General features: G+C 54.4%; 1 protein-coding gene across 1 annotated transcript; it reads left to right on the top strand.

The window, feature by feature from the left end:
• Nucleotides 1–3762: 3762 nt before the first annotated feature.
• LOC142361533 (uncharacterized) lies at nucleotides 3763–20058 on the top strand. The gene is made up of 9 exons (XM_075422144.1): nucleotides 3763–4073; nucleotides 7819–8448; nucleotides 9715–9850; nucleotides 12544–12632; nucleotides 14375–14438; nucleotides 15711–15799; nucleotides 16589–16701; nucleotides 17166–17322; nucleotides 19512–20058. Exons 1-9 carry the CDS (start codon nucleotides 4019–4021, stop codon nucleotides 19658–19660), a joined length of 1482 nt encoding a protein of 493 aa, XP_075278259.1. The 5' UTR covers nucleotides 3763–4018; the 3' UTR covers nucleotides 19661–20058.
• Nucleotides 20059–20159: the final 101 nt, after the last annotated feature.

Raw genomic sequence — 20159 nt, 5'->3', positions numbered from 1 at the left:
TGCTTGAAGTTGTTTTCCAAGCAAAGCACCTGTTGGAAGCCAGCAGTTTGTCAGAGTATCTTGCTCCTTCCCAGGCAATAGATGCAGCCCAGCCCTGCAGGCCCTCGCTCAGCAGTAGGGCACAAATCAGGAATGCGCTGCCACAGGACCATCACTGTCGTCTCGTCACGCAGCTGGATGCAGCACACCCAGGACCAGAACTTCCCCCAGCACAGTGGGAGCAGGATAGCGTTGCAGATCTTGCTCAGTTTGGAGCGAGGCAGTCCTTTGACACTGGAACAAGTCTCTGGTAAGCCTGGAAGCCCAGCAGTGACAGTGGAGCGGTGGATGATCACGGGAAGAGCTGAAGGATACAAGGGATACAAAGCGATCTTTCTGCTCTCATCTGCTGGCAGGTAACGGGGACTTTCTGACCTTCGCAGTTCACTCGGTGAGCGGTACCACTTTCAGGCTGATGGATACGTCTGTCCCCTCTCAGCTCATGCATTCCTCTTTTCGCCGTCCTCACTGTAGGAGGGACTTCACCTGGGGATTTTCACCCCCACAGTTAATAAGAGCTGGGGTGATGGCAGCTCACGCTGCTCATACCTGTAGCTCACACTTGACATTGTAGAGAGGGCTGGTGTTTATGAGGTACTCTCCTTGCTCAGGGTTCTTTACTAAATGAGTAAGCAGCTCTCCTCATAAACAGACAGGTCACTTGGCTGTCTAACACCCAGCAGCCAACTGATGCACGGTCCTGTGGTGGCCCTCAGGTTGGTAATGCCTGGGTAGCTCAGAAATCCAAGCCTGTCCTCAGCAGATAATTTCTAATGGCGCTTCCTTTACTTGCCCAGCTTCCACGGACGTGTGGTTCCAGGTAGCCTTGGACAACAGCTGTCCTCTCCAGGCTAGGCAACATGTGACAGTCGATACAAACTGCCGTGTTCTGGGGAGAAACATCGCCACTGCTGCCTCTGCCCTGCCAGGAGCCAGCCAAGTTTGGAGAGCCCCTGGGGTGAAGCGCAGTGGCTGGTTTATGTAGGGACACGAGGTTCACTGCCCACGGAAGAGCAACCAAACTGACAAGGAGGGCCCTGTGCCAGCCTAGAACATTGTTTCTGATGAGCCATGACACTGTTTTTTATTCTCTGTGAATCAACTAGCAAAAGCATTTAATCTCAGCAGAAACAAGCCAGGGCAGGTCAGGAGTTTATAAATAAACCTATTTGTGCTTCTCTGCCCTGAAGTAGCATCAGACTTTTCCTCTCGGAAGAGCATTTCCAACCTGCCCGGATGCTAAAGCAAGTGAGAGGGAAGCAACCTGCCTGGCCTCCCAGCTGAGGAGTCCCAAAATGGGGACTTCGAGGGCAGGGGAAGGGGTTTAGCATGCAATTTCCCTTCCTCTTCCATGTGCCAGGCTGAAACTGCCAAGTGAAGGTACCACAGAATCACAGAATGTTCGGGGCTGGAAGGCACCTCTGGGGGTCATCTAGTCCAACCCTCCTGTCAAAGCAGGGTCACCTACAGCAGGCTGCACAGGACCTCGTCCAGGTGGGTCTTGAATATCTCCAGAGAAGGAGACTCCACAACCTCCCTGGGCAGCCTGTTCCAGTGCTCCGTCACCCTCAGAGGGAAGAAGTTCTTCCTCGTGTTCAGACGGAACTTCCTCTGCTTCAGTTTGTGCCCATTGCCCCTTGTCCTGTCGCTGGGCACCACTGAAAAGAGTCTGGCGCCGTCCTCCTGACACCCACCCTTGAGATATTTGTAAGGTCCCCTCTCAGCCTTCTCCAGGCTGAAGTGCACTGTGCCGTTAGTGGTGAGTATCAACACCCAGTTCCCAGGGCTGTTCCAATGTGTGTGTGCATGCAGGTTCTGTAGCTGCTCAGGAAAGGTCTGACTTGCTCCCGGGGTGTGGGAGCATCGGGAAGGCTCCCCCCAGCCAAGGGGTGCAGCTCATGGTACGGAGGGGACCGATCTGCCCTCGGTTCCTCTAACAGAATAAATCTCCCTGGGAAGTTGCTGGTGGTGTTTTATCAGTGCACGGGGCTGCTTCACCCTGTGATGATGCTCACCAGAAGCTGCCCACCACCTCTTCCCACCTGCTGGCCTGCTGGATGGATGGCCCCACACGTGTCCAGGTGCACCAGGTCCTTGTGTTCTTCGCACAGACTGAGACCAAACGTCCTGCGCAGAGCCTTGTGAAACCTGCAAAGCCAAGGAGAGGAACGTCGTGTTGAGAGCTTGCTGGCCTCTACTGCTACTGTGCTCTGAGCTGCTGGGCAGCGTGGCCGCGAGGGGTGGCTGGGGCTGAGTGCTGGGGCTGCGTCCCGGGGTCTGGTGGTGTGCTTGCAGTAAGCAACTCGGGTGAAGGTTACATTTGACAGTGGGAAGCCAGCTGGCCACTGACGGACCTACAGCCACCCAAACTGGCGGTACCAGTGTCGAGGAGGCTGCCCTGCCTCCCTGCAGCTACCATGAGGCGCATTAGCATTGACAGGCTGGTGCAGCTGGAGGCAGGAGGACAAGCGCGTGTCCCTGGCAGAGCTGTGGGTACCAGAGAAGGTCCTCGTGCAGGGGACTGGTGGGTGCTCATGTCTCCCGGAGCAGGGGCTAGGTTCTCCATGCAGGAAGCGCTGGTGGGCTGTGCAGGCAGGGACTGTGTGAGGAACCCTCCCTTGCACAACCTCGGCGGCCGTGTGATGAGGGGCAGCAGCTACATGACATGGAGGAGCAACCCCCCGTGCAGCACGGTGCTGTCAGGGCACCGCGTGCGATGCCAAACCCCCCCTACCCGAGCCGCTGCGAGGGAAGCGTGAGGGTTTGGGTTGGAGCACACTAGCGGTTGGCCCACCACATCCAGCCCCGTGGAGGATGCTGGAGCACAAAAGACACAGGCGGCGCGTGACAGTGGCTGATCCGCTCCTTGAGCGTGAGGCTGGGGACACTCTGCATGTGCTGGGCATCCACAGGCCTATGTGAGGAGCCAGCTGTCACCTGAATTTGGGGGAAGATGTGACATACGCGAGATGTGGCATTCATCCGTATGCGAAAGGAACTGAAATATCCTCAAAGGGATATTTCAAAGCAGGGCTGCAAGGTGAGGAAACCATGGGGACATCTGCGTCCTTGGGCAGCATGGGCACAGGCAGGAGGAGATGGCCTGGCCTTGGGGCATGAACAGCAGGCAGGGTAGCCACTGGACAACATGGGCAAAATGGGATGGGGCCTCACTAAATTTCAAGCTCTCACCTCAAAATCATCGTTGAATGGAACAGGCTGCCCAGGGCAGTGGTGGAGTCACCATCCCTGGAGGCGTTCAAAAAACGTGTAGATGTGGCACTTCAGGACGTGGTTTAGCTGGCATGGTGGTGTTGGGTTGACGGTTGGACTTCATGATCTTGGAGGTCTTTTCCAACCTTAATGATTCTATGATCATCAGGATTGTTGAGTTTGATCCTGATCACAGCAATGGGATGCATCAAGTTTGACACCTTGGGGGCAATGAGGCGGGGGGGTTGAATGCTGATTGGGAAAGCTCTGCACTCCCCAGAGTGAATTTTGGTTACGGCATGGTTGATGTCAGTTAAAACAGGAGCCGCTTTGGATTGTGGGCTCTTCTGGGGTTGTTTTTCTTCTTGCAGGAAATCCTGGTTGTCTAAAAAATGAAATCCTTTCACTTGACGAGGTCACGGGGGGCTGGCCAGCAGCCAGGCTCTGCCCGTTCCTCTCTACGAGCCCACCGCTTCCTCCAGGACGCTTCTCTTGCCTGTGTTTCCCCACGCCGCGAGAAGAGGCTTAGATTTGCTCTTCTGCTCCGTATTCAGCGTGCGCTGTGCTTTGAGGAGGCCAGTAACGTCTGAGGGCCTGCTGCAGCCTCCGAATATAAAACCCCGCTTTGTTGGGGGGAGGTTGACTTGGCTGAGCCGCGTGATCAGAGTCAGGTGATGATATTGGGCACAAAACCGGAGGAGAATAAACAGTTGGGAGCAGGAGCTTAGCTGCTGGCCTCGCCTTTTGAGTTACTCCCCAGGGAAAAATGGGTGCTTGGCCCGCTCCTCTGCTTTGGAGCTTAACCACGGCGTGTTTAACAGGTGAGTCCTCCGAGAGCGGCGTTTCTCTGCGCTGGCTGAGCATGGAGATGGGCAAAGCCATAGCTGGGCTTCACCATCCTGGGGTGCTGCGGAAGGGCAGGGTGATGTGGCAGGGGGGAAGGCAGGAAGGGAAGAAAATGTTGAAAAAGGCGTGGGGTTGGAAGCGGGCTGAACACAGTAAATATAAAAGCTTGCTTTTACCAGAAAAAAAGAAAGGAGGAAAAATAGAGCCCTGTCACTCTGCGTATTGAGGATTTGCGGTGGCCTCTTTGTGGCTTTGTCTCACGCCCCAAGGAACAGATGCCTCAGGATGTCCACTCTCTTGGGGTGCTTTGGTAACTGGGTCTTTATAAGAAAGAGACCATGTATAAAAATGCCCTGATATTTTTGTAATCGTGCCTCCATCTGCTCCTCTCCTTGTTCTTCTCATCCTTTTGCACTACTTGCCTATGAAAAAAAAAAAATCTGAATTATTACAGTTAATATTTTTGCAATGTGGGATCTGCAAAACTTGTTGCACTTCGGATCATGGACCTTCCAGGGCAAGGCTGGCCACGCGCACCCAAAGGTGAACCTGGGGTCGGGGGCTGCCCTGCTCCCTTCTCGCCGCAGCCCACCTGCATTCGGGGGGCTGGAGGGTGCCGGCGGCCCTGCGGCCACCTCCTTTCTTGGGGTACGAACCTGCCAGCCCCACCAGAACAATCTGTGTTTCACAAGGTTCCTTGGCCAGGGGCAGAACCGCTCAGAGCCGTCACCGGCCGAGCTTCCTCGTCGCTGCGTGCATCCCGGGCAGCCTGAGCACGTACCACGGTACGAGCCGCAGTCCGGCACCCTCCTGCAGCTGAACGAGTTGGGGGAACTCTCTGTTTCAGGAGCCGCTTGTGCACCTCTTGAATTCACCAAAGTTTATTGGTATCTTCACCTGGATCTGTCAGTGTTGACTTGGTTGTGGGCTTTTTGGCTGGAAGGATTAGCTTCTCCAGAACAGCAGGCTGTGCAGCTGTGCAAGACGGAGGGAACTGAAAAACAAGGAGTCTCCACCCCATTTCTGCGTTTTGTGAGCTCCCAGCCAGCGTCCGTGTGCCTCGCCGCTCAGCGGGCTGCCTGCCCGCCCTGCGAGTCGGGAAGGATTGGGTCTGTAGCCCAGAGCCCAGTGACCTTCCCTGACATCCTCCAGGCTCTGGGAGTGAAACGTCGTGCCAGGGCGTCGCAGAAAGACCCGACCTTGAAGTGTCCCTGGAGATACTTTTGTTGGTTGATAGTGCCCCTAAAAATAATTTTTAAAAAAGTCTCTAGGAAGTGAACTCCCTGCTCCCAGGTGTAGGTCGTGCAAGTGCAGGAGAAATGGTCTGATGCCAGCTAAGGTGGTCTGAGTATTGTTTTTTCGCACCTGTGATTACACCTGGTGAAACACAGCAGCATCTGTTATCACTGGTTGGTCAAAACTATCTTTGCCAGCTCCACTTCTGTTTTTTCCTCCAGAAGTTGTTTAATTGAGTTTATAAAGTAGCAGTTACTGAAGGCTGTTGTTGGCTACTGAAGTTTTGCAAGCAGCTCTTCAATGGCTGCTTTAGTAACGTGTTATGAAAAGGTATTTTCAATTTCTTTTTAAAAAGTCCCTCTTAACGGTACCACCATTTAACACCAGAACCAACCACCCAAAGAAAGCTTATGAAGAGGCAATATTCCACTAAAAAAATCTCTTTCCAAAACCAACCAAACAACAACGTTCAGCCAGCTCTGCGCAGTCCGGAATCTTTAAATGCCTTGCGGTGCCTCTGGCTGCCGGAGCTGAGGGAATGTTGGGGAGAGGCTGCTCCGTGGCAGACCAGACTTTGGTCCCAGTGGTCCTTCTCAGAGCTTTTCTCAGGAGAACTTGATGGTGCCCTTGACTCGCTGATAGTGTTTACTTTGAGGTTAGTTTAATAAAAACCAGGACTGACTCGGCTTGGTGCCAGACGCGAGGAAGGAGAAGCAGATTGGCTTCAGCCCTTCAGGCAGCAGCGTCAGATGAGGGAAACTGGGCATCTCCACCCCGGGCTGAGGCATGGCCGAGGTACCGGTGTCCTCTGCAGAGCTGCTCTCCCTGCCTAGGGCCGGCCCTGGCGTCTCCAGGTCACTCAGGTTTGGACCTGGGGCAAACACATACGCTGCAAAACGACCGCGGTTAAATTCAGCATCTCTGTTTTGGGGGCTGCAGCAAGGAAACCTGGGCGGTGGCCCAGACGGCTGGGTGCTTATCTGCTGCCTTACTCCACAGTTACAAGAGGGTGGGGGGTTTGTGCTCTGTGGAGTACAAAGCAGGCAGTGTGCAATGGGAGGGAGAGCTCCCAGCGAGCTCTCTCCATGTGATCCCAACTTTGTAAGGACTCCTTTATTCGGTGTCTGGAGCTCACTGTAGACATTTAAGTAGAGCTGCTACTCAGCTTGGTCTCCATGTTGTTGTTGTTCGTGCCACGGTGCTGCTAAGTGCTGGTACCCATGGCGCCCGGTCTCCTGTGGCGTAGCCAAGGTGGTGAGATAAATCAAAGGCTGGGGGAGAAGCAGGCTTGGGAAGAAGCCTGCAGGGACCCGTGGGGTCTGCAGCCATGTGGTACTCATGCTGTCACCACTCGACGGTGCTGCCCCCACCTCCTCATCCAGCTCGGGTCACTCATCCACATCTCGCTGCTGGGTGTCGGATGTGCTCTTCAGGCTCCTTGAAGCCCCCAAAGCTTCTCTTAAAATAGTCCTTTTCCCCGCCGACGGCCACTTGATTTCGGCAGGCCCTCTTGCTGCGGTGGCTTAGCAGATGTGTCCTGGTTGCGAGCGTGGAAACACCACATTATCAGCCGCAGTCGCATACTGCTGCTGGGTGAAGTCAGATGCGTTCAGAAGCTGCTGTTATTTTAGAGTAAATCCCTGCCCCGAGTTTCTGACCCAGGCTGATGTGACATTTGCTGTGGCAGGAGCTGGCTGCTTTGGTTTTGCTTTGCTTCGTTTGCTTAGCACCACGCTGCTAAATTAAAACCAACTTGCTGCTTCTCATGTTTAGTTTTACGGGTCTCTCCTCCACTTGGGCACTGGAGGACATCCCCTGTGGTGGTACGCTGGGAGGTGGCTTTCACCAGCAGACAGCGTTTCAGTCCGCTGCGCATCACAGCAGAACAGCCTCGGCTCCAGTAACACCGCGATTCTCCGAAGGTCTCAGCTGTCCCCGCTCTGACGGCGGGATGTCAGAGTCAAAGCAGGTCTGGGCCTGGGGGTTCCCTGCTGGTTACTGGATGTAGCTCCAGAAGAGCTTAAAAAGAGAATTCCAAATCCATGACTTCTCTTTGCTGATCCCTTTAATGGAGATGGGATAAAACAGGCAGCTACTTGACAAACATCTTAGATCAGATTGTCGTGAGATTTCAGGGTAAACTGTCTCAAGGAGCTGTCACTAACAAAACTGAGTGTTTCTGGCAATTCTCACACCCTTTTATGTATGAGAGTCAGACCTCCTGGGCATCAGCATCTGCAAAGTTGTGGCCTCATGGACCCACTAATTTATTTCCTTGGTAAGTCTCTCGTGGGCGAGGGATGCTCAGATGCTGCCAGCGTTCGCCTCTGCGCTTCTGTACTGCTCTGTAGTGGAACACAGCAGGGACCTTCTGGACATCAGACAAGGACACACAGGTTAACCAGTTGATGGACACCTCATGGGAAGCCCCCACTAAAGGGAGAACAATAACTTGGCAACTGATGATATTTTTTCTTTTCTTAGGTATTACTTTAGGCCAGACAACCACCAACCAGATCCCTATTGCATCAACCCCAGCGCCTCCCAGTGCAACCACCATCCAGGTCCCCATTGCATCAACCCCAGTGCCTCCCAGTGCAGCCACCACCCAGGTCCCCATTGCATCAACCCCAGTGCCTCCCAGTGCAGCCACCACCCATGTCCCCGTTGCATCAACCCCAGTGCCTCCCAGTGCAACCACCACCCAGGTTCCCGTTGCATCAACCCCAGCACCTTCCAGTGCAACAACTACCGTGGCCTCTGCTCCCCCAGCTGCCACCACAACGCTCTTGGCTGGAGTGGAGTCAACTACTGCAAACCTTGTCGCATCCACAGCAGAGCCGTCTGCTGGTCCAAGCACAAAAAAGCCCACTCAGACTCTGCCCACCACCACGGATGTGACCGTCCTTGCCTCTGGCAGCACGGCCACCTCTGAAGCACCTACGGGACTGACAGCCACGTCCACCAGTGCCCCAGCATCCCCTCCAGGCGTGACCACATCTCCTGAGGTCTCATCAGCAGCTCTGCTCCTCACCACCACTGAGCCCTTGGACTGCAGCAGAGTGAACGTGACAGCCTGCGCCCGCTGCTCCCCCGGGACATTTCCCAGCGAAGGTGAGTCCCTGCTTGCCCTGGCTCTCGTGTCAGGTGGAGGAGTGACTTTTGAGGTGGAACTGGCACACGTTCTCGTGTTGGAGGCTTGGACAGGCAGCAGGTGCATTCGTTGCCCCTTTCTGAAGGCACAGACTTGGCCTTTGCTGGCCCTGTGCTGTGTATTGGTCTTCCTGAGGCTTCCCCAGGAGCACGAAGAAGCAGTAAGGTTGTGGCCACAAAGTGTAACAACACAAGTGCAACCTGATTTCTTGGCAGGAGGGTGTTGTTTTGAGCTGAGCGCCAAATATAAGGACAGTTTCCAGCTGTCCATCTTGAATGTTTGAAAGAGAATCTCTGCTAAGAAACAGCATTTTCACTTGGGCTTGAGAAACCACCCGGTCAACCTCTGTTGTGGTCAGGAGTGCGTAATATTACCTTTTTCATAAGTCAGTTATGTTGTAATGATGTGGTTGGTTTGGGGTTTTTTTTTAAACACTACCACCCCACCCCCAAAGAATTCCCTAAAATACAAGCTATGTAGTTCTTCCTTACTTCCCCCACTGCAGGGCGCTTACAAAGGGGAAGAAGCAGCTCTGATGCTTTAGAGTAAATCTGCAGAGGACGGCAGATAATTCCCACCACCCTTGTGTGCGGGGCCTTCATCCACAGCACCACCTTGTCTTGCCCGTCCTCAGTCGTGGCAGCACCAAGGACTGGTTCCAGCAAGGCGTGGGATGGCGGGGCTGGCGCCTGCAGCCCCAGCAAACCCCACACGATCGCTCGGCGCGGCTCCGATTCATTTTGTGGAGCAGAGAGGGCTGGAGCTCGTGTCTGGTGGGAATGTTGTGCTACCTGTGCTCAAAGAAAAGCTGTTGCTGCTTGAGGCAGATCCTCCACCCTGCGGTTTTACTCTTCAGTTCTGCTTCCCTCAAGCCCAACTTATCAGAAATCCAAAGGAGTATGTTGGGGTTTTTTTTTTCTCTTTTTCATTTGTCTGTTGGACGGAAAACAAGGAAAACCCTCCTGGCCCCTCAAATTCAGAGAAAAAAGCACTCAATTACCAGAAATCTATGCTGATAGACTTGAGACCTTAGATCACCTTCTAGCTGTTCCTCAGCTTGTTAATGATGCACAGCAGCATCATTAGCATTAGCATCACAGTTTTCTACCCCCTAGGACCGTCTTGCTGGAGGGCGGCTGGAACCCAACACTTCTCCCATCCTGACGAGCAAAGGGGTTTTACTCAAGTCTCGCAGTCCTGATCCTGACCTTCTTGTTCCTGTTTAGGCACCCTGAGCTGCTCGTGCTGTGCAGGGGGCTCGTGCACAGACCCCGGTGCCTGCACCTCCTGCCCGCCGGGCCACTACCAGCCCAAGAGCGGGCAACAGTCCTGCCTGCCTTGTCCGCAGGGGCATTACGCCAGGTAAGCAACTGATGCTCTCCCTCAAAACACTTCCCAGCCGGCAAAATTTCCTTCTTTGGGCTGTAGGAAAAGTGCTGCCAGGGTTGTTTCTCAGAGGGAAGCACAGGGTTCTGCATCCCTGAGAGCAAGAGCAGCTCAGGGCTCGTTGGGCCAGCACCCACCCATGGTGCAGAACACGCAGCAGCGAGAGGCTATGTGCTCCCAAACTTCTTGCAGGGCTTTGTGGCAAACTGGATCATTCACTGCAAAGCTGAAATGGCGGTGTGCCTGTGACTCCAGCCTACAGGCTGTCCAGCCGCTGGAGAAAGCCCTGGGATGCCTTCGCTCGGTGCTTCAAACGAGCTCCCTGTGGGGCAGGTGGAGGTGTGAAGGTGGGCACCTCTTCAGTGCTGCTGAACCGCTCTCACCGGGAAACCTCAACTACGAAGGCGATGAGGGGACTGGAGCATCTCTCCTATGAGGAGGGGCTGAGGGAGCTGGGCTTGTTCAGCCTGAAGAAGAGAAGGCTGAGAGGGGACCTTATAAATGCTTATAAATATCTCAAGGGTGGGTGTCAGGAGGATGGGACCAGACTCTTTTCAGTGGTGCCCAGTGACAGAACAAGGGGCAACGGGCACAAACTGAAGCAGAGGAAGCTCCACTTGAACACGAGGAAGAACTTCTTCCCTCTGAGGGTGACAGAGCCCTGGAACAGGCTGCCCAGAGGGGTTGTGGATTCTCCTTCTCTGGAGATATTCAAGACCCGCCTGGACAAGGTCCTCTGCAGCCTGCTGTAGGTGACCCTGCTTCGGCAGGGGGCTTGGACCAGATGACCCACAGAGGTCCCTTCCAACCCCAAACATTCTGTAATATCCCTGTGCTGAGGGTTTCCCAGCTGCGGCTCCAGCTCTCTGTGGGCTGCCCTTGTTTTGTTTCCCACGGTCTTTTGTATGTATTAGGAGGGAATATGTTTTTTTGTGATGGGAGGACACTTGGGAGTGAGGTGGGGTTCATCTCCTCAGCTTTTCTCTAGGATACCTCTGGCCAGCTGGCTTCACCTCCATGCTTTGCCCAATTACTTTCTCAATCCCTTTTTTGTTGCCTCCAAGGGATCTTGTTACATTAAAGTCGCTGGCATCTAAAGCAATAAACTTAGCTGATGGAGAAGCTAACAAGGCATCCCCGCCAGCAGCCCAGCCTCGCCGTTTCACCAGGCTGCCTCATCCCGGGGACGCTGTACACGTGTTCCCCGGCTGCTCTCACTGTTTCCCAGCGCTTTTTCCCTTGCTGTGTCCCACACCTGCTGTGAGCAACCGGTGGGGTTTGTCCCTCGCCCCGTGGGAAGAGCGACCTGACCGTGTGGTTTGTTTGCAGCAGCCGCTGAGTTTGAGGCCCCCAGGTCGCTCCTCCGTGTTCCTCCCTGTGCTCCCCCCATCCCCCCCTGCTGTTCGTGCTGTGGGGACCTGCCTTACCTTATTTACCCCCCCCAAGTGCTCCAAAAAAAAACCCAGGAGCAGTGTCCCAGGCATGACACAAACGCTGCTGGTGGGATGTCGGAGAGGGCACTGCAGAGCTGGGGACCAGCGAGCAGCGGCTGGGTTTACGCCTGCCGGAGGGGGGGCCGGGAGAAGCGGGGATGTGGGGAAGCGGCGTGGGCATGGCCATCGTCTCCACGGCGGCTGCCCGGGCCTCGGGGCTCCTATGGGATCGTTTGTTGTCAGGCTCCAGTGGGATCATTTAACATTTTTGTGGTGTTTGGAGAATCCAGGCTCCCCTGAGCTTTGAGCGGCTCTGGCTGGTGCGGGGCCTGTATTGGTTTGTTTTAAGCAAAGCATTTGCTATGTTTCCAAGGGATTCCTTTCCTCCCCCCCCCCCCAAATCTCACTCAGCCCTGGGGTTTCTGCAGGAGTTAAAGATCGTGTCCTTGTTTTCCTCCAAAGCATCCCCAAGGATGTCAGCATTCTCCTACCCACGTTCCTGTTGTTGGGGGACTGGGCTTTGGTGGTGATGAGCGCAACAGCTTTCCTCTTCCTCTGCCTTTCCCTGTTTTCCTCCTCTCTTCCCGGAGGCCGAACCTACGACGTCCCCTTTCCCGCAGTCCCTGTTATCTGAGGCCAGGACTCTCTCACACATCAGTGCTTGGGGTTTAGCTCCTTGTTTGACTCCGAAGTGACCTGGCTTTCAGACACGGAGCAGCTCCTTTTAAAATTGCTGATGGAGGCTGAGCATCAAGAACCCTTCCAATTCGATTCAATTGCCAGGTGTGGATTTAAAAGTCTGACTTTAAACCAAGGCTTTTAAGCCTGGCTACAACAGTTTTTCCAACACCCAGAATCCAGACTCAGGAGCCCACCCCTCTCCACGCATCCTGCAGGCGCCGGAGGTCTTTACCGTTGATCATAGAATCACTTAGGTTGGAAAAGGCTGTTAAGATCATCAAGTCCAACCATAAGCCTAACACTGCCAAGTCCACCAGACTTCTGTAATCATGCAGAGATTCTGTAATAATACAGAAAACTTTATTTTTTTTACTGGGCCTTTAACATTCAGGCAAGTTCAAATTGTTGTTTTTCTGCCTGGCCTCCCCCGTTCCAATGACCCTCTTTCTAGACCTGTTTGTGGAGCAGAGGGGTGTGCTCTGCCCTCTCCTCTCCCAGTGGGTGGGGGCTCGGGTGCCCCAAACCAGGGCTCAGCTCTGCTCCCTTCCCTCGCAGCACCCCAGGGAGCACCGCCTGCCTTCCCTGCCCGCCTGGCCGTTACGCGGACGAGCTGGGGGCCGCAGCCTGCGGAGCGTGTTGGAAAGGTAGGTAGGCTTGGATTTGTCTTCGGCCCAAAAGCGTTCTCGTCAGGCTGTGCCATGCTTTTTCCCATGGCCAGATGCAATTACCAGGTAACTTAAAAGCACCAGAGAGTAAACAGGTTATTTTGCTCAGGCTAAAAACAGAACAGCAGATCTCTTCTCATTCTGTTATTGACATTTTTATTAAAATGAAAAGAACAGCTCTGAGTCACACTTCTGTTTGCAACGAGCTAATACTGAAACTGTAATGAAAGCTTTTTCCAGAAAGCCAGGAAAGAAGCTTTATGAAATTCAGTTATAGCACAAGAGGGAGGAGGGTGTCAGGAAAAATAAGTATGCCCTTATTCTTAATGGCAAAAATGAGTCTAAACCATCTTTGTTTTCAGTTAGGCAATCTTCTGCGGTCTGGCTATGAAGCGTGATACTCTCCTTATTCCCCAGACATGAAAGCCGGGGTTTTCAGCGTTGGGGCAATGGGAGCCTGGCACGATGTGCTCGCAGCGTAACGCCACGTTCAAAACAGACCAGCATTTACTTATGCAAAAATGTAATTAACACACACAATGCAGAAGCTATTCTGTACACAAATTAAGTGCTCCTCGGACGTGCGCAACTGTTCTTTCGAAAATCCGCCCACCAAACTGTTTGGCTGGTACCTAAAGCTTGGCTGTCGCTCGCTGAGTTTGGGAGGGGAAAAAGCCTGACTGGTGACAGCACTTTGCCACAGCAACTCTGAACGCTGTGTCAGACCACAGAGCAGCCCGCGGGGGCAGCCCCTCAGTCAGGCAATTTCAATTTAAATTTTAAAAGTTCCTGTTCCCTCGCGGGGAGAGGGAGGCTGTTTTGTTCCTGCCCTGCTCTGCTGCAGCCTCTGCTGCTTGTTGCAAAGCCAGGGCTTCCAGCTCCCCTCTGAACGCAGAACACGGGCACCTCAACTCCATCCCCCGTGGGCCCGTGGCAGCGGGCAGCGCTGTGCATCACCGGGCACCTTCCCCAAGCCACCTGAGCTCCCAGGCTTTGCTCTCCAGCTTTCAGAGGTCCCCGCTGGCGTGGCAGGGCTCACAGGCTGGCTCCTGCCTGTCCCCTGCCCAGGCCACAGGGATCTCGTGGCATTTCACCCCTTGCTGTGCCGTGGGGAAGGGTCTGTGCGGCCTCCCGCCCCGGGGTGCAGGCAGGGAGGGCGAGCAGCAGGGTGCTGCGCCGAGCAGAGCCGTCCTGCTCCGTGGGGCTCACATCCCTCCCTTGGGGGGGGAAGGAGATGCACCCCAGACTTCCCGGGGTAGAGGAACCCCTCGAGGGGCTGGGGTCACCGGGGCAGGGGGTCCCCCTGGCCAGAGAGCTGCTCCAACTGAACAACCCAGGAGTCGACACTGGGATCACCTGCTTCAGCTTCATTCCAGCTCAGCCTGTCGTACTGGGAAGGTGGACAGGTCTCCGTCTGCCTGCTGGGGTTTTGGATGCTGGAGTGACACCAGGGACATCTGCCCGAGCCCCCCTGCTTCCCTCAGCACGGCAGAGGTCGTCGGGAAGCTTTTATTGCTCTTTTGGGGTTTTTGAGAAGTAGAAACCCAAGGAAGCCCGAGCCTCCTGAATTAGCCCGTGAAACGGCACTGGAAGTGTGTTGTGGGGTTGCTTTCAAAGAGTTGGTTGGGTTGCTTGTAAACTGGAGATGAGCAAATATACGGTGACGCGGGGGCAGCGGTGGTGGAGGAAGGACCCTGAAGCCTTGCACTTCTCTTTTTCAGGGTATTTCAGCTCCCAGCAAACTGCAGCTTTCTGTCTGCCTTGCCTGCCTGGATCATTTTGCAAGTGAGAAGCCTGCGTGTGATGCTGGCCATCAGGTGGACAGGGAGGGGTGGTTTTTCTCTCAGCCGCCGGAGCGAAAAGACCCAGGGTAGTGGCCCAAGGCACGTCACCTGCCCTGTCAGCTGTAGGGACACTGGTGCTGACCCTGGCGAGAGAGGGGTGGCACGATGGAGGGCAGGACCCTGGTTGGATGCGGAGGTACCCTGGGATGGGGTGGGAGAGCATCAGCTTGCAGCCCTCCTTGGCCGTCCCCGCTCTCCAGCGTCACTGTGTTGTGTGGGCATCGCACGCCGCTGATGCACAGACTGAGAGCAGCACAGGGGCCGAGCCGAGCAGCGCTCTGCGCTTTGCAGATCTAAGCTGAGCTGATGTTTATCCCGAGTTGGGATGTGCAGAAGGTGGCAGACAAATTACCTGGGCTGCGCTGTCACCCTCCGGGTGGGAGAGGGGCCCTGGGAGCGGTGCTGGCGGGGTGCCGCGGGGTGGGCTCTGCGCCCTGCTGTGTAGGGATGCCCGCAGGCAGCGTGCAGGGTTTACAGCCAAAGTGGGTGAACTGGCACACGAACGCTCACCTTCCTCCTGAGCTCACCCTGCCCCGTGTTGCAGAGCAGACCTCTGCGGGACCTCGACTGAGCTGCCACAAGCCCAGACCCAGGTCTTACCTGGCTGTATCGCAGGTCTCCCTCCCAACTCCCTTCAGCAGCACTTGACCAGTTCCAACCACGTTTGCTAAGGAATAGCAACGCCTGGGATAGCAAATTCCTACCAGCTTCGTGCAAGGAAGCAACCAGAGAGAGGACAGAAATGCCATCATGTACCCAGCCCTAATTAGACATGAGAGAAACCACGCTGGAGGGAGACATCACCAATGCCCACAAAATGGCAAAAGCTCAGTTCCTGGTAGATCCCGGAGAATCCAGTCTGTGCACACACAGGGCAAGAGGAAATGGCCTCGACTTGTGCCAGGGGAGGTTTAGATTGGATATTGGGAAAAATTTCTTCACCGAAAGAGTGATCAAGCACTGGAACAGGCTGCTCAGGGAAGTGGTGGAGTCACCATCCCCAGAGGTATTTAAAAGATGCGTAGATGTGGCGATCAGGGACGTGGTTTAGTAGGATGTGGCAGCGTTAGGTTAACGGTTGGACTCCATGATCTTCAGGGTCTTTTCCAACCAAAATGGTTCCACAATTCTGTACGAGAGGTGGCCTCGGTAGGCTAGGCTGGTCTGGGAAGCGCCCGTCCTGCAGCGCTGTCTGTCTCCTCTCCCCTCCCAGCACCACCAGCTGCACGGGCTGCCGGCCGTGCCCGGCTGGGCAGGAGGCTCTTCGGGAGGCGTCGGAGGAGTGCGTGCCTTGCCGGCCAGGTAAGGGCTGCAGCGCGGGGCGGGCAGGCTGAAGGGACGGCTCGTCCCCAGACCCGTCTCCCTCACCCCAGGGGACCTCGGGGACAGGGGGCTGCCCAAGGCTGGGCAGCAGCGGCAGCAGCACAGGGGACAGTTGGTGAGGGCAAGCGAGGACTCGGCTCCGCTCGCTCCATCGATGCCTTGCACAGCATGGAGCCGCAGCGGGCGAGCGAGCGGGAGGGCAGCGCGCTCCAGCCGCCCCACAGCCGCCCATGGCCAGCGTCCTCTCCCGAGACAGCACCGGGCGCTGCTTGGCCTCGAGCTGCGATTGAAATGCGCAGAAAAGCACTTACCACTTCCAGACCCGGGACTTCTGCGACCCATCATTTCCACAAAGCTTAGGGAACTGAGCCGTGCCTTAAACTTAGCCCAGCAAGTTTCAAGCAGCTGGAAAAGGTGTTTGAACCCAGAATTAGAGAGGATGAAACGCTGCTGACCTCCAGCTCCAACCTTCCCTCTGCTTTAAAGGCAGAGCTCACTGCTCAACCCATCTCCCACCGTGCTCCTACTCACACCCACTCTGCCAGCTCCAGCCCCAGCCATCCTTTAGTCCCCGTGTCCCTCTGTGTTCTCCATCCTGCCCCTTTGCCACCAAGCACAGACCAAAGTCCAGGCTCAGCTTTTGCATGCACATGAAGTATTTAATAGTATTTCTCCTTGGGGCTTTGAAAGCCAAATCATCCACATGCAATTGCAAAGGCCCCAGGGTCTTGCCCCAGATCTTCATTTTGTGCTTATTTGCGATTTCAGGTATGTTCAGAGGTCCCAGTGACAACAACTGTAAGATCTGCAGGACGGGAGAATACCAATTACAGCAGGGCAGGGAGAGCTGTGACCTGTGCCCAGCAGACCACTACTGTCCCGTGAGTCTCCACGAGCTGCTCTGACAGCCTGGGGTTAACAAATACCGCTGTCCAGGGACAAGCCAAACACACTTCAGTTAGCACCGTATTTTTCTGAGCCTGTTTTCTTGAAGGCAGACAGAGCCCTGACAGAGGGAGACGGTTAGAGGTACGATACGACCAGTCTGGCTTTGTGTTACCCGCGGAGCTGCCTGGTCTCACTGGGCCATCAGCGGGAGGTCAGGGGACGATGTCTCCATGAACGAGGGGGGCTGATGCATGGACGTGCTGTGTAACGACACCTTCTGCTCTTCAGCCTACTCCGAGTAACACCACAGGGGCCGAATTCAGTGATAGCAGGTTCATTTCTCGGTTATTTTGCTTCTGTTTTTCAATGCTGAAGTGTCACCTCCCTTCACACACGCCACCTTCTGCAGCCTTCCCCGCTTGCCGGTGCCAAGTGAGTTGCTTTTTCTCTTGGGCAGAGCCCAGATGTGAACCCGGTCAAGTGCCCTCCAGATGCCTTCTGCCCTGCGGGCAGCGCCGAGCCGGCGTTCTGCATGGAGGTCTTCCTCTACAAGGCCAGGGACTCCTGCCAGCTGACTCCCCTCACGGTCGTTCTCCTGGCCGTCTTCTCAGCAGGTAAGTGTGGGTCTTTTCTGTCCTCTGCTAAAACCGGACACCCTTCTGCGGCTGGGTGCCTTCGTGTTATGCCAGCAGTGTCCTCTGGATGGTGTATTTTATGTGTCTGGAAACGTGGATTTCCAGTAAAGGTCCTTCCGGGCGCTTTCAGTGCAAGTGATGATCCTTTCCCCGTTTGTAACGAGGGATATCGCTGCTGTTTGCTCCGCGGGCAGGCCAGCGTAACGCCGCAGGTTTGCTGTGTGTCCTCAGGAAGCAGGTGTGCGTAGGGACCCCAAACCAGGAATTTCCGGGCTGCCCAAAAGTAGGAAAAAGGCCAGTTTCCTTCTGGTATGAGATGTCAAGTTTGCCAAAAGCATTCCTCGCCCGGAACTCCTGCCGCAGCACCCAGCAGGACGGGGCGCTGCCAGCTTGGGCAGCGTTGGTTGTGTCGATGCTGTCGTGCACCTTGCAACCACAGAAAGGCAGACAACCAGCACCCACGGCGTACGCGGAGCACCCCTCAGCCCAGAGGGATCACTGCCCGCTGTAATTAGCTCGTTAGGGCATGCCAGTGGGTGGGTGAGCTTTTTCACCAGGAAGCTACACCGTGAATACTCATTCCAAAAGAAAGAGTATGCGTTTGTAGCCTTGGCAAAGGGAAGAATGAGTCCTGTAGCTTTTAATCAAAGTCTGGGGGAGGGTTAATCAGAGATAAGTTAGGATGCAAATGAGCAACCCTTACTGCTATGGATTGCAAAAAGGGCAGAAGAGCAAGGTGGGAAGAGGGACTCGTCTCCTGTGCAGATGAACAGAAACCCCTCTGTAACGGCTACTTCTGCTACCAGCAATCTTGCCCCAGAATTTTAATCTCTAAGACACAGAGATGACTAAGTCATCAGAAGACAAGGAATTAAAGCCTCATATCCATGGGCTTCTGTGTTTTAAACGCAACAGTTACACGCCTTCCAAAGACCCATTCTCCAGCCCAGCTCACTCCCGTTAAGAGCAGAGAGACACAAGAGACGCGTTATTCCCTGCAACGAGCGGGAGAGAGCAAGGCTGCTTCTCCAACAGCAAAGCAGGGCTAGCTGTCCTCACCAGACTCCTCTGCCAGCACCTGGGGAGAGGACTCGAAGGATGCATGGGCAGAGGAAGGGGCAGCAGGGGCTGGAGCAGCCACAGCACTGTCTGACTGCTTTTCTCCCCAGGGCTGGAATGTCCCAGCGTGAGCAGCCAAGGGTCGTTCTCACAAGCTGGGGCTTGGAGCCGTGCGAAAGCTCCTCCGCTGGCCCATAGCCCCTTGTGCCAGGCTGTGGTCCAAAAATCTGCCAAAACAGATGCCATCTGAAGCAAGTATTCATTAGAAAAAGTAGATTAAAGTGCAGGGTATGAAAAGGCTGCCCACAGAGGGATGATGGCCCATTAACCAGCTTTTCTGAGAAGCGAGTCGGAGGGTGGCGGAACAGCACTCCTCGGCGAAGTGCTGCCCCTCACAGAGCTCGCTCGGAGGAGGGGTGAGAGAAACAGCCCGCACAGGAACCCGCCCGCGCCCGATGGCTGCTGGAGCAGATCGGTTGCTCACCCTGAGACTGTCTGCTCACGCAACCTAGATTTGGACATATTTGTCTGGCCACATTGCACCACAGCAACAGATTTGTGCTCTTCTGGTAATAGCAGTTTTCCCTGATTATGCTTCTGCCAGAAACAAACAAGCGGAATGTCGCAGTACTTGGTATTTGCCAATTATTTCCATGTCTATGCCCACCCTAAAAGTAATTTTTCCTGACAGTCCTGATCTCAGTCTAGACTCAAAGTTAATCTAGGTCAGTTACTTCTTATGCTTCAGTGAAGTGCTGCAGAGAGCAAACCATTTCTCAGCAAGATCCTTCGGTGGGATCAGCAGTGGATAACACGCCAAGAGGAAAAGAATAGTTCCACAAAGTCAAGGGGAGCAGGAAAGCAAGTTACTGAATGATTTCACTAAAACCTGCCGTCATTCTCCACAGCTTACAGAGTAAAGCTGAAAGGCTGACGTTGAGTATTTATTATTAGAGCTAGCCAAACTTTTGTTTTTTTTTCCTCCTACGTAGGAGGAAAAACCCCTTAATTTACCAGAAGAGAATACTTGAGCTGGGAAGCCCTAGAGCAAACAACACCTGACACTTCACTTTCCTGTCTGAAAATAACTACTGTTCCTTGCCTTCCAGGTGCCATCCTTACTGTCTTTCTAATAATTCTCAGAAGGCAAGAACCTAGCAAGAAATCGTTAAAGTCTCTACTGCTACCCCGAGGCTCGGGACAACGCACCACGTACGGGGGGACCGAGCACACAGAACCAGTCTATGCTGGCTGGTAGCACAGGACACGCGGCCAGCAAGCACCCGTTCTCTTTTTCCCTGTGTGCGGATGGGGAAAATGTTTAACCATGGCCAACCCGTTTCTGTATAGCCAAAATAAGTGCTGAGAAATAAAACTCAATTTTTGACTTGTGGCTACTTGTGCTAACCAACCCAGCCACCTGCTGTACTAAAATGGATTGATGGGCACAGTCTCCCCCAGCAATTCCTGGCTTCGCTCGCAAATACGTACTTTTCTCCTTTCCTCAAAAAAAAACCCCAAAAACAAAACCAAAAAACAGCAATTATGTCTCTCTCTCCATTTCAGTCAGCTCAACAAACTGAGGATTGACTGCTCCAGTTACGAAGGTTCCTGTGATACAACAATCATTGCCACCTCAGAAGGAACTAACAGGAATGAGGAATGTGCTTCCTTTTAAGAATATGGAAATATTAAAAAAAATTATTTTCTTTTGCCATTCTCAAAACTTTACCATTACTTTAAGCAAGGGTAAGTCA

The sequence above is a fragment of the Opisthocomus hoazin genome, chromosome 5, assembly GCF_030867145.1.
Source record: "Opisthocomus hoazin isolate bOpiHoa1 chromosome 5, bOpiHoa1.hap1, whole genome shotgun sequence".
In the NCBI taxonomy this organism is placed as follows: Eukaryota; Metazoa; Chordata; class Aves; order Opisthocomiformes; family Opisthocomidae; genus Opisthocomus; species Opisthocomus hoazin.
This window is presented reverse-complemented; position numbering and strand designations above follow the sequence as displayed.

Excerpts from the sequence above, each read along its gene's own strand:
- LOC142361533 (XM_075422144.1), top strand. The coding sequence starts at position 4,019 with ATGGGTGCTTGGCCCGCTCCTCTGCTTTGGAGCTTAACCACGGCGTGT. Across the intron at positions 14,439-15,710 it reads CTGCCTGGATCATTTTGCAA|CACCACCAGCTGCACGGGCT; the intron begins GTGAGAAGCCTG and ends CTCCCCTCCCAG. Across the intron at positions 16,702-17,165 it reads CAGCAGACCACTACTGTCCC|AGCCCAGATGTGAACCCGGT; the intron begins GTGAGTCTCCAC and ends TCTCTTGGGCAG.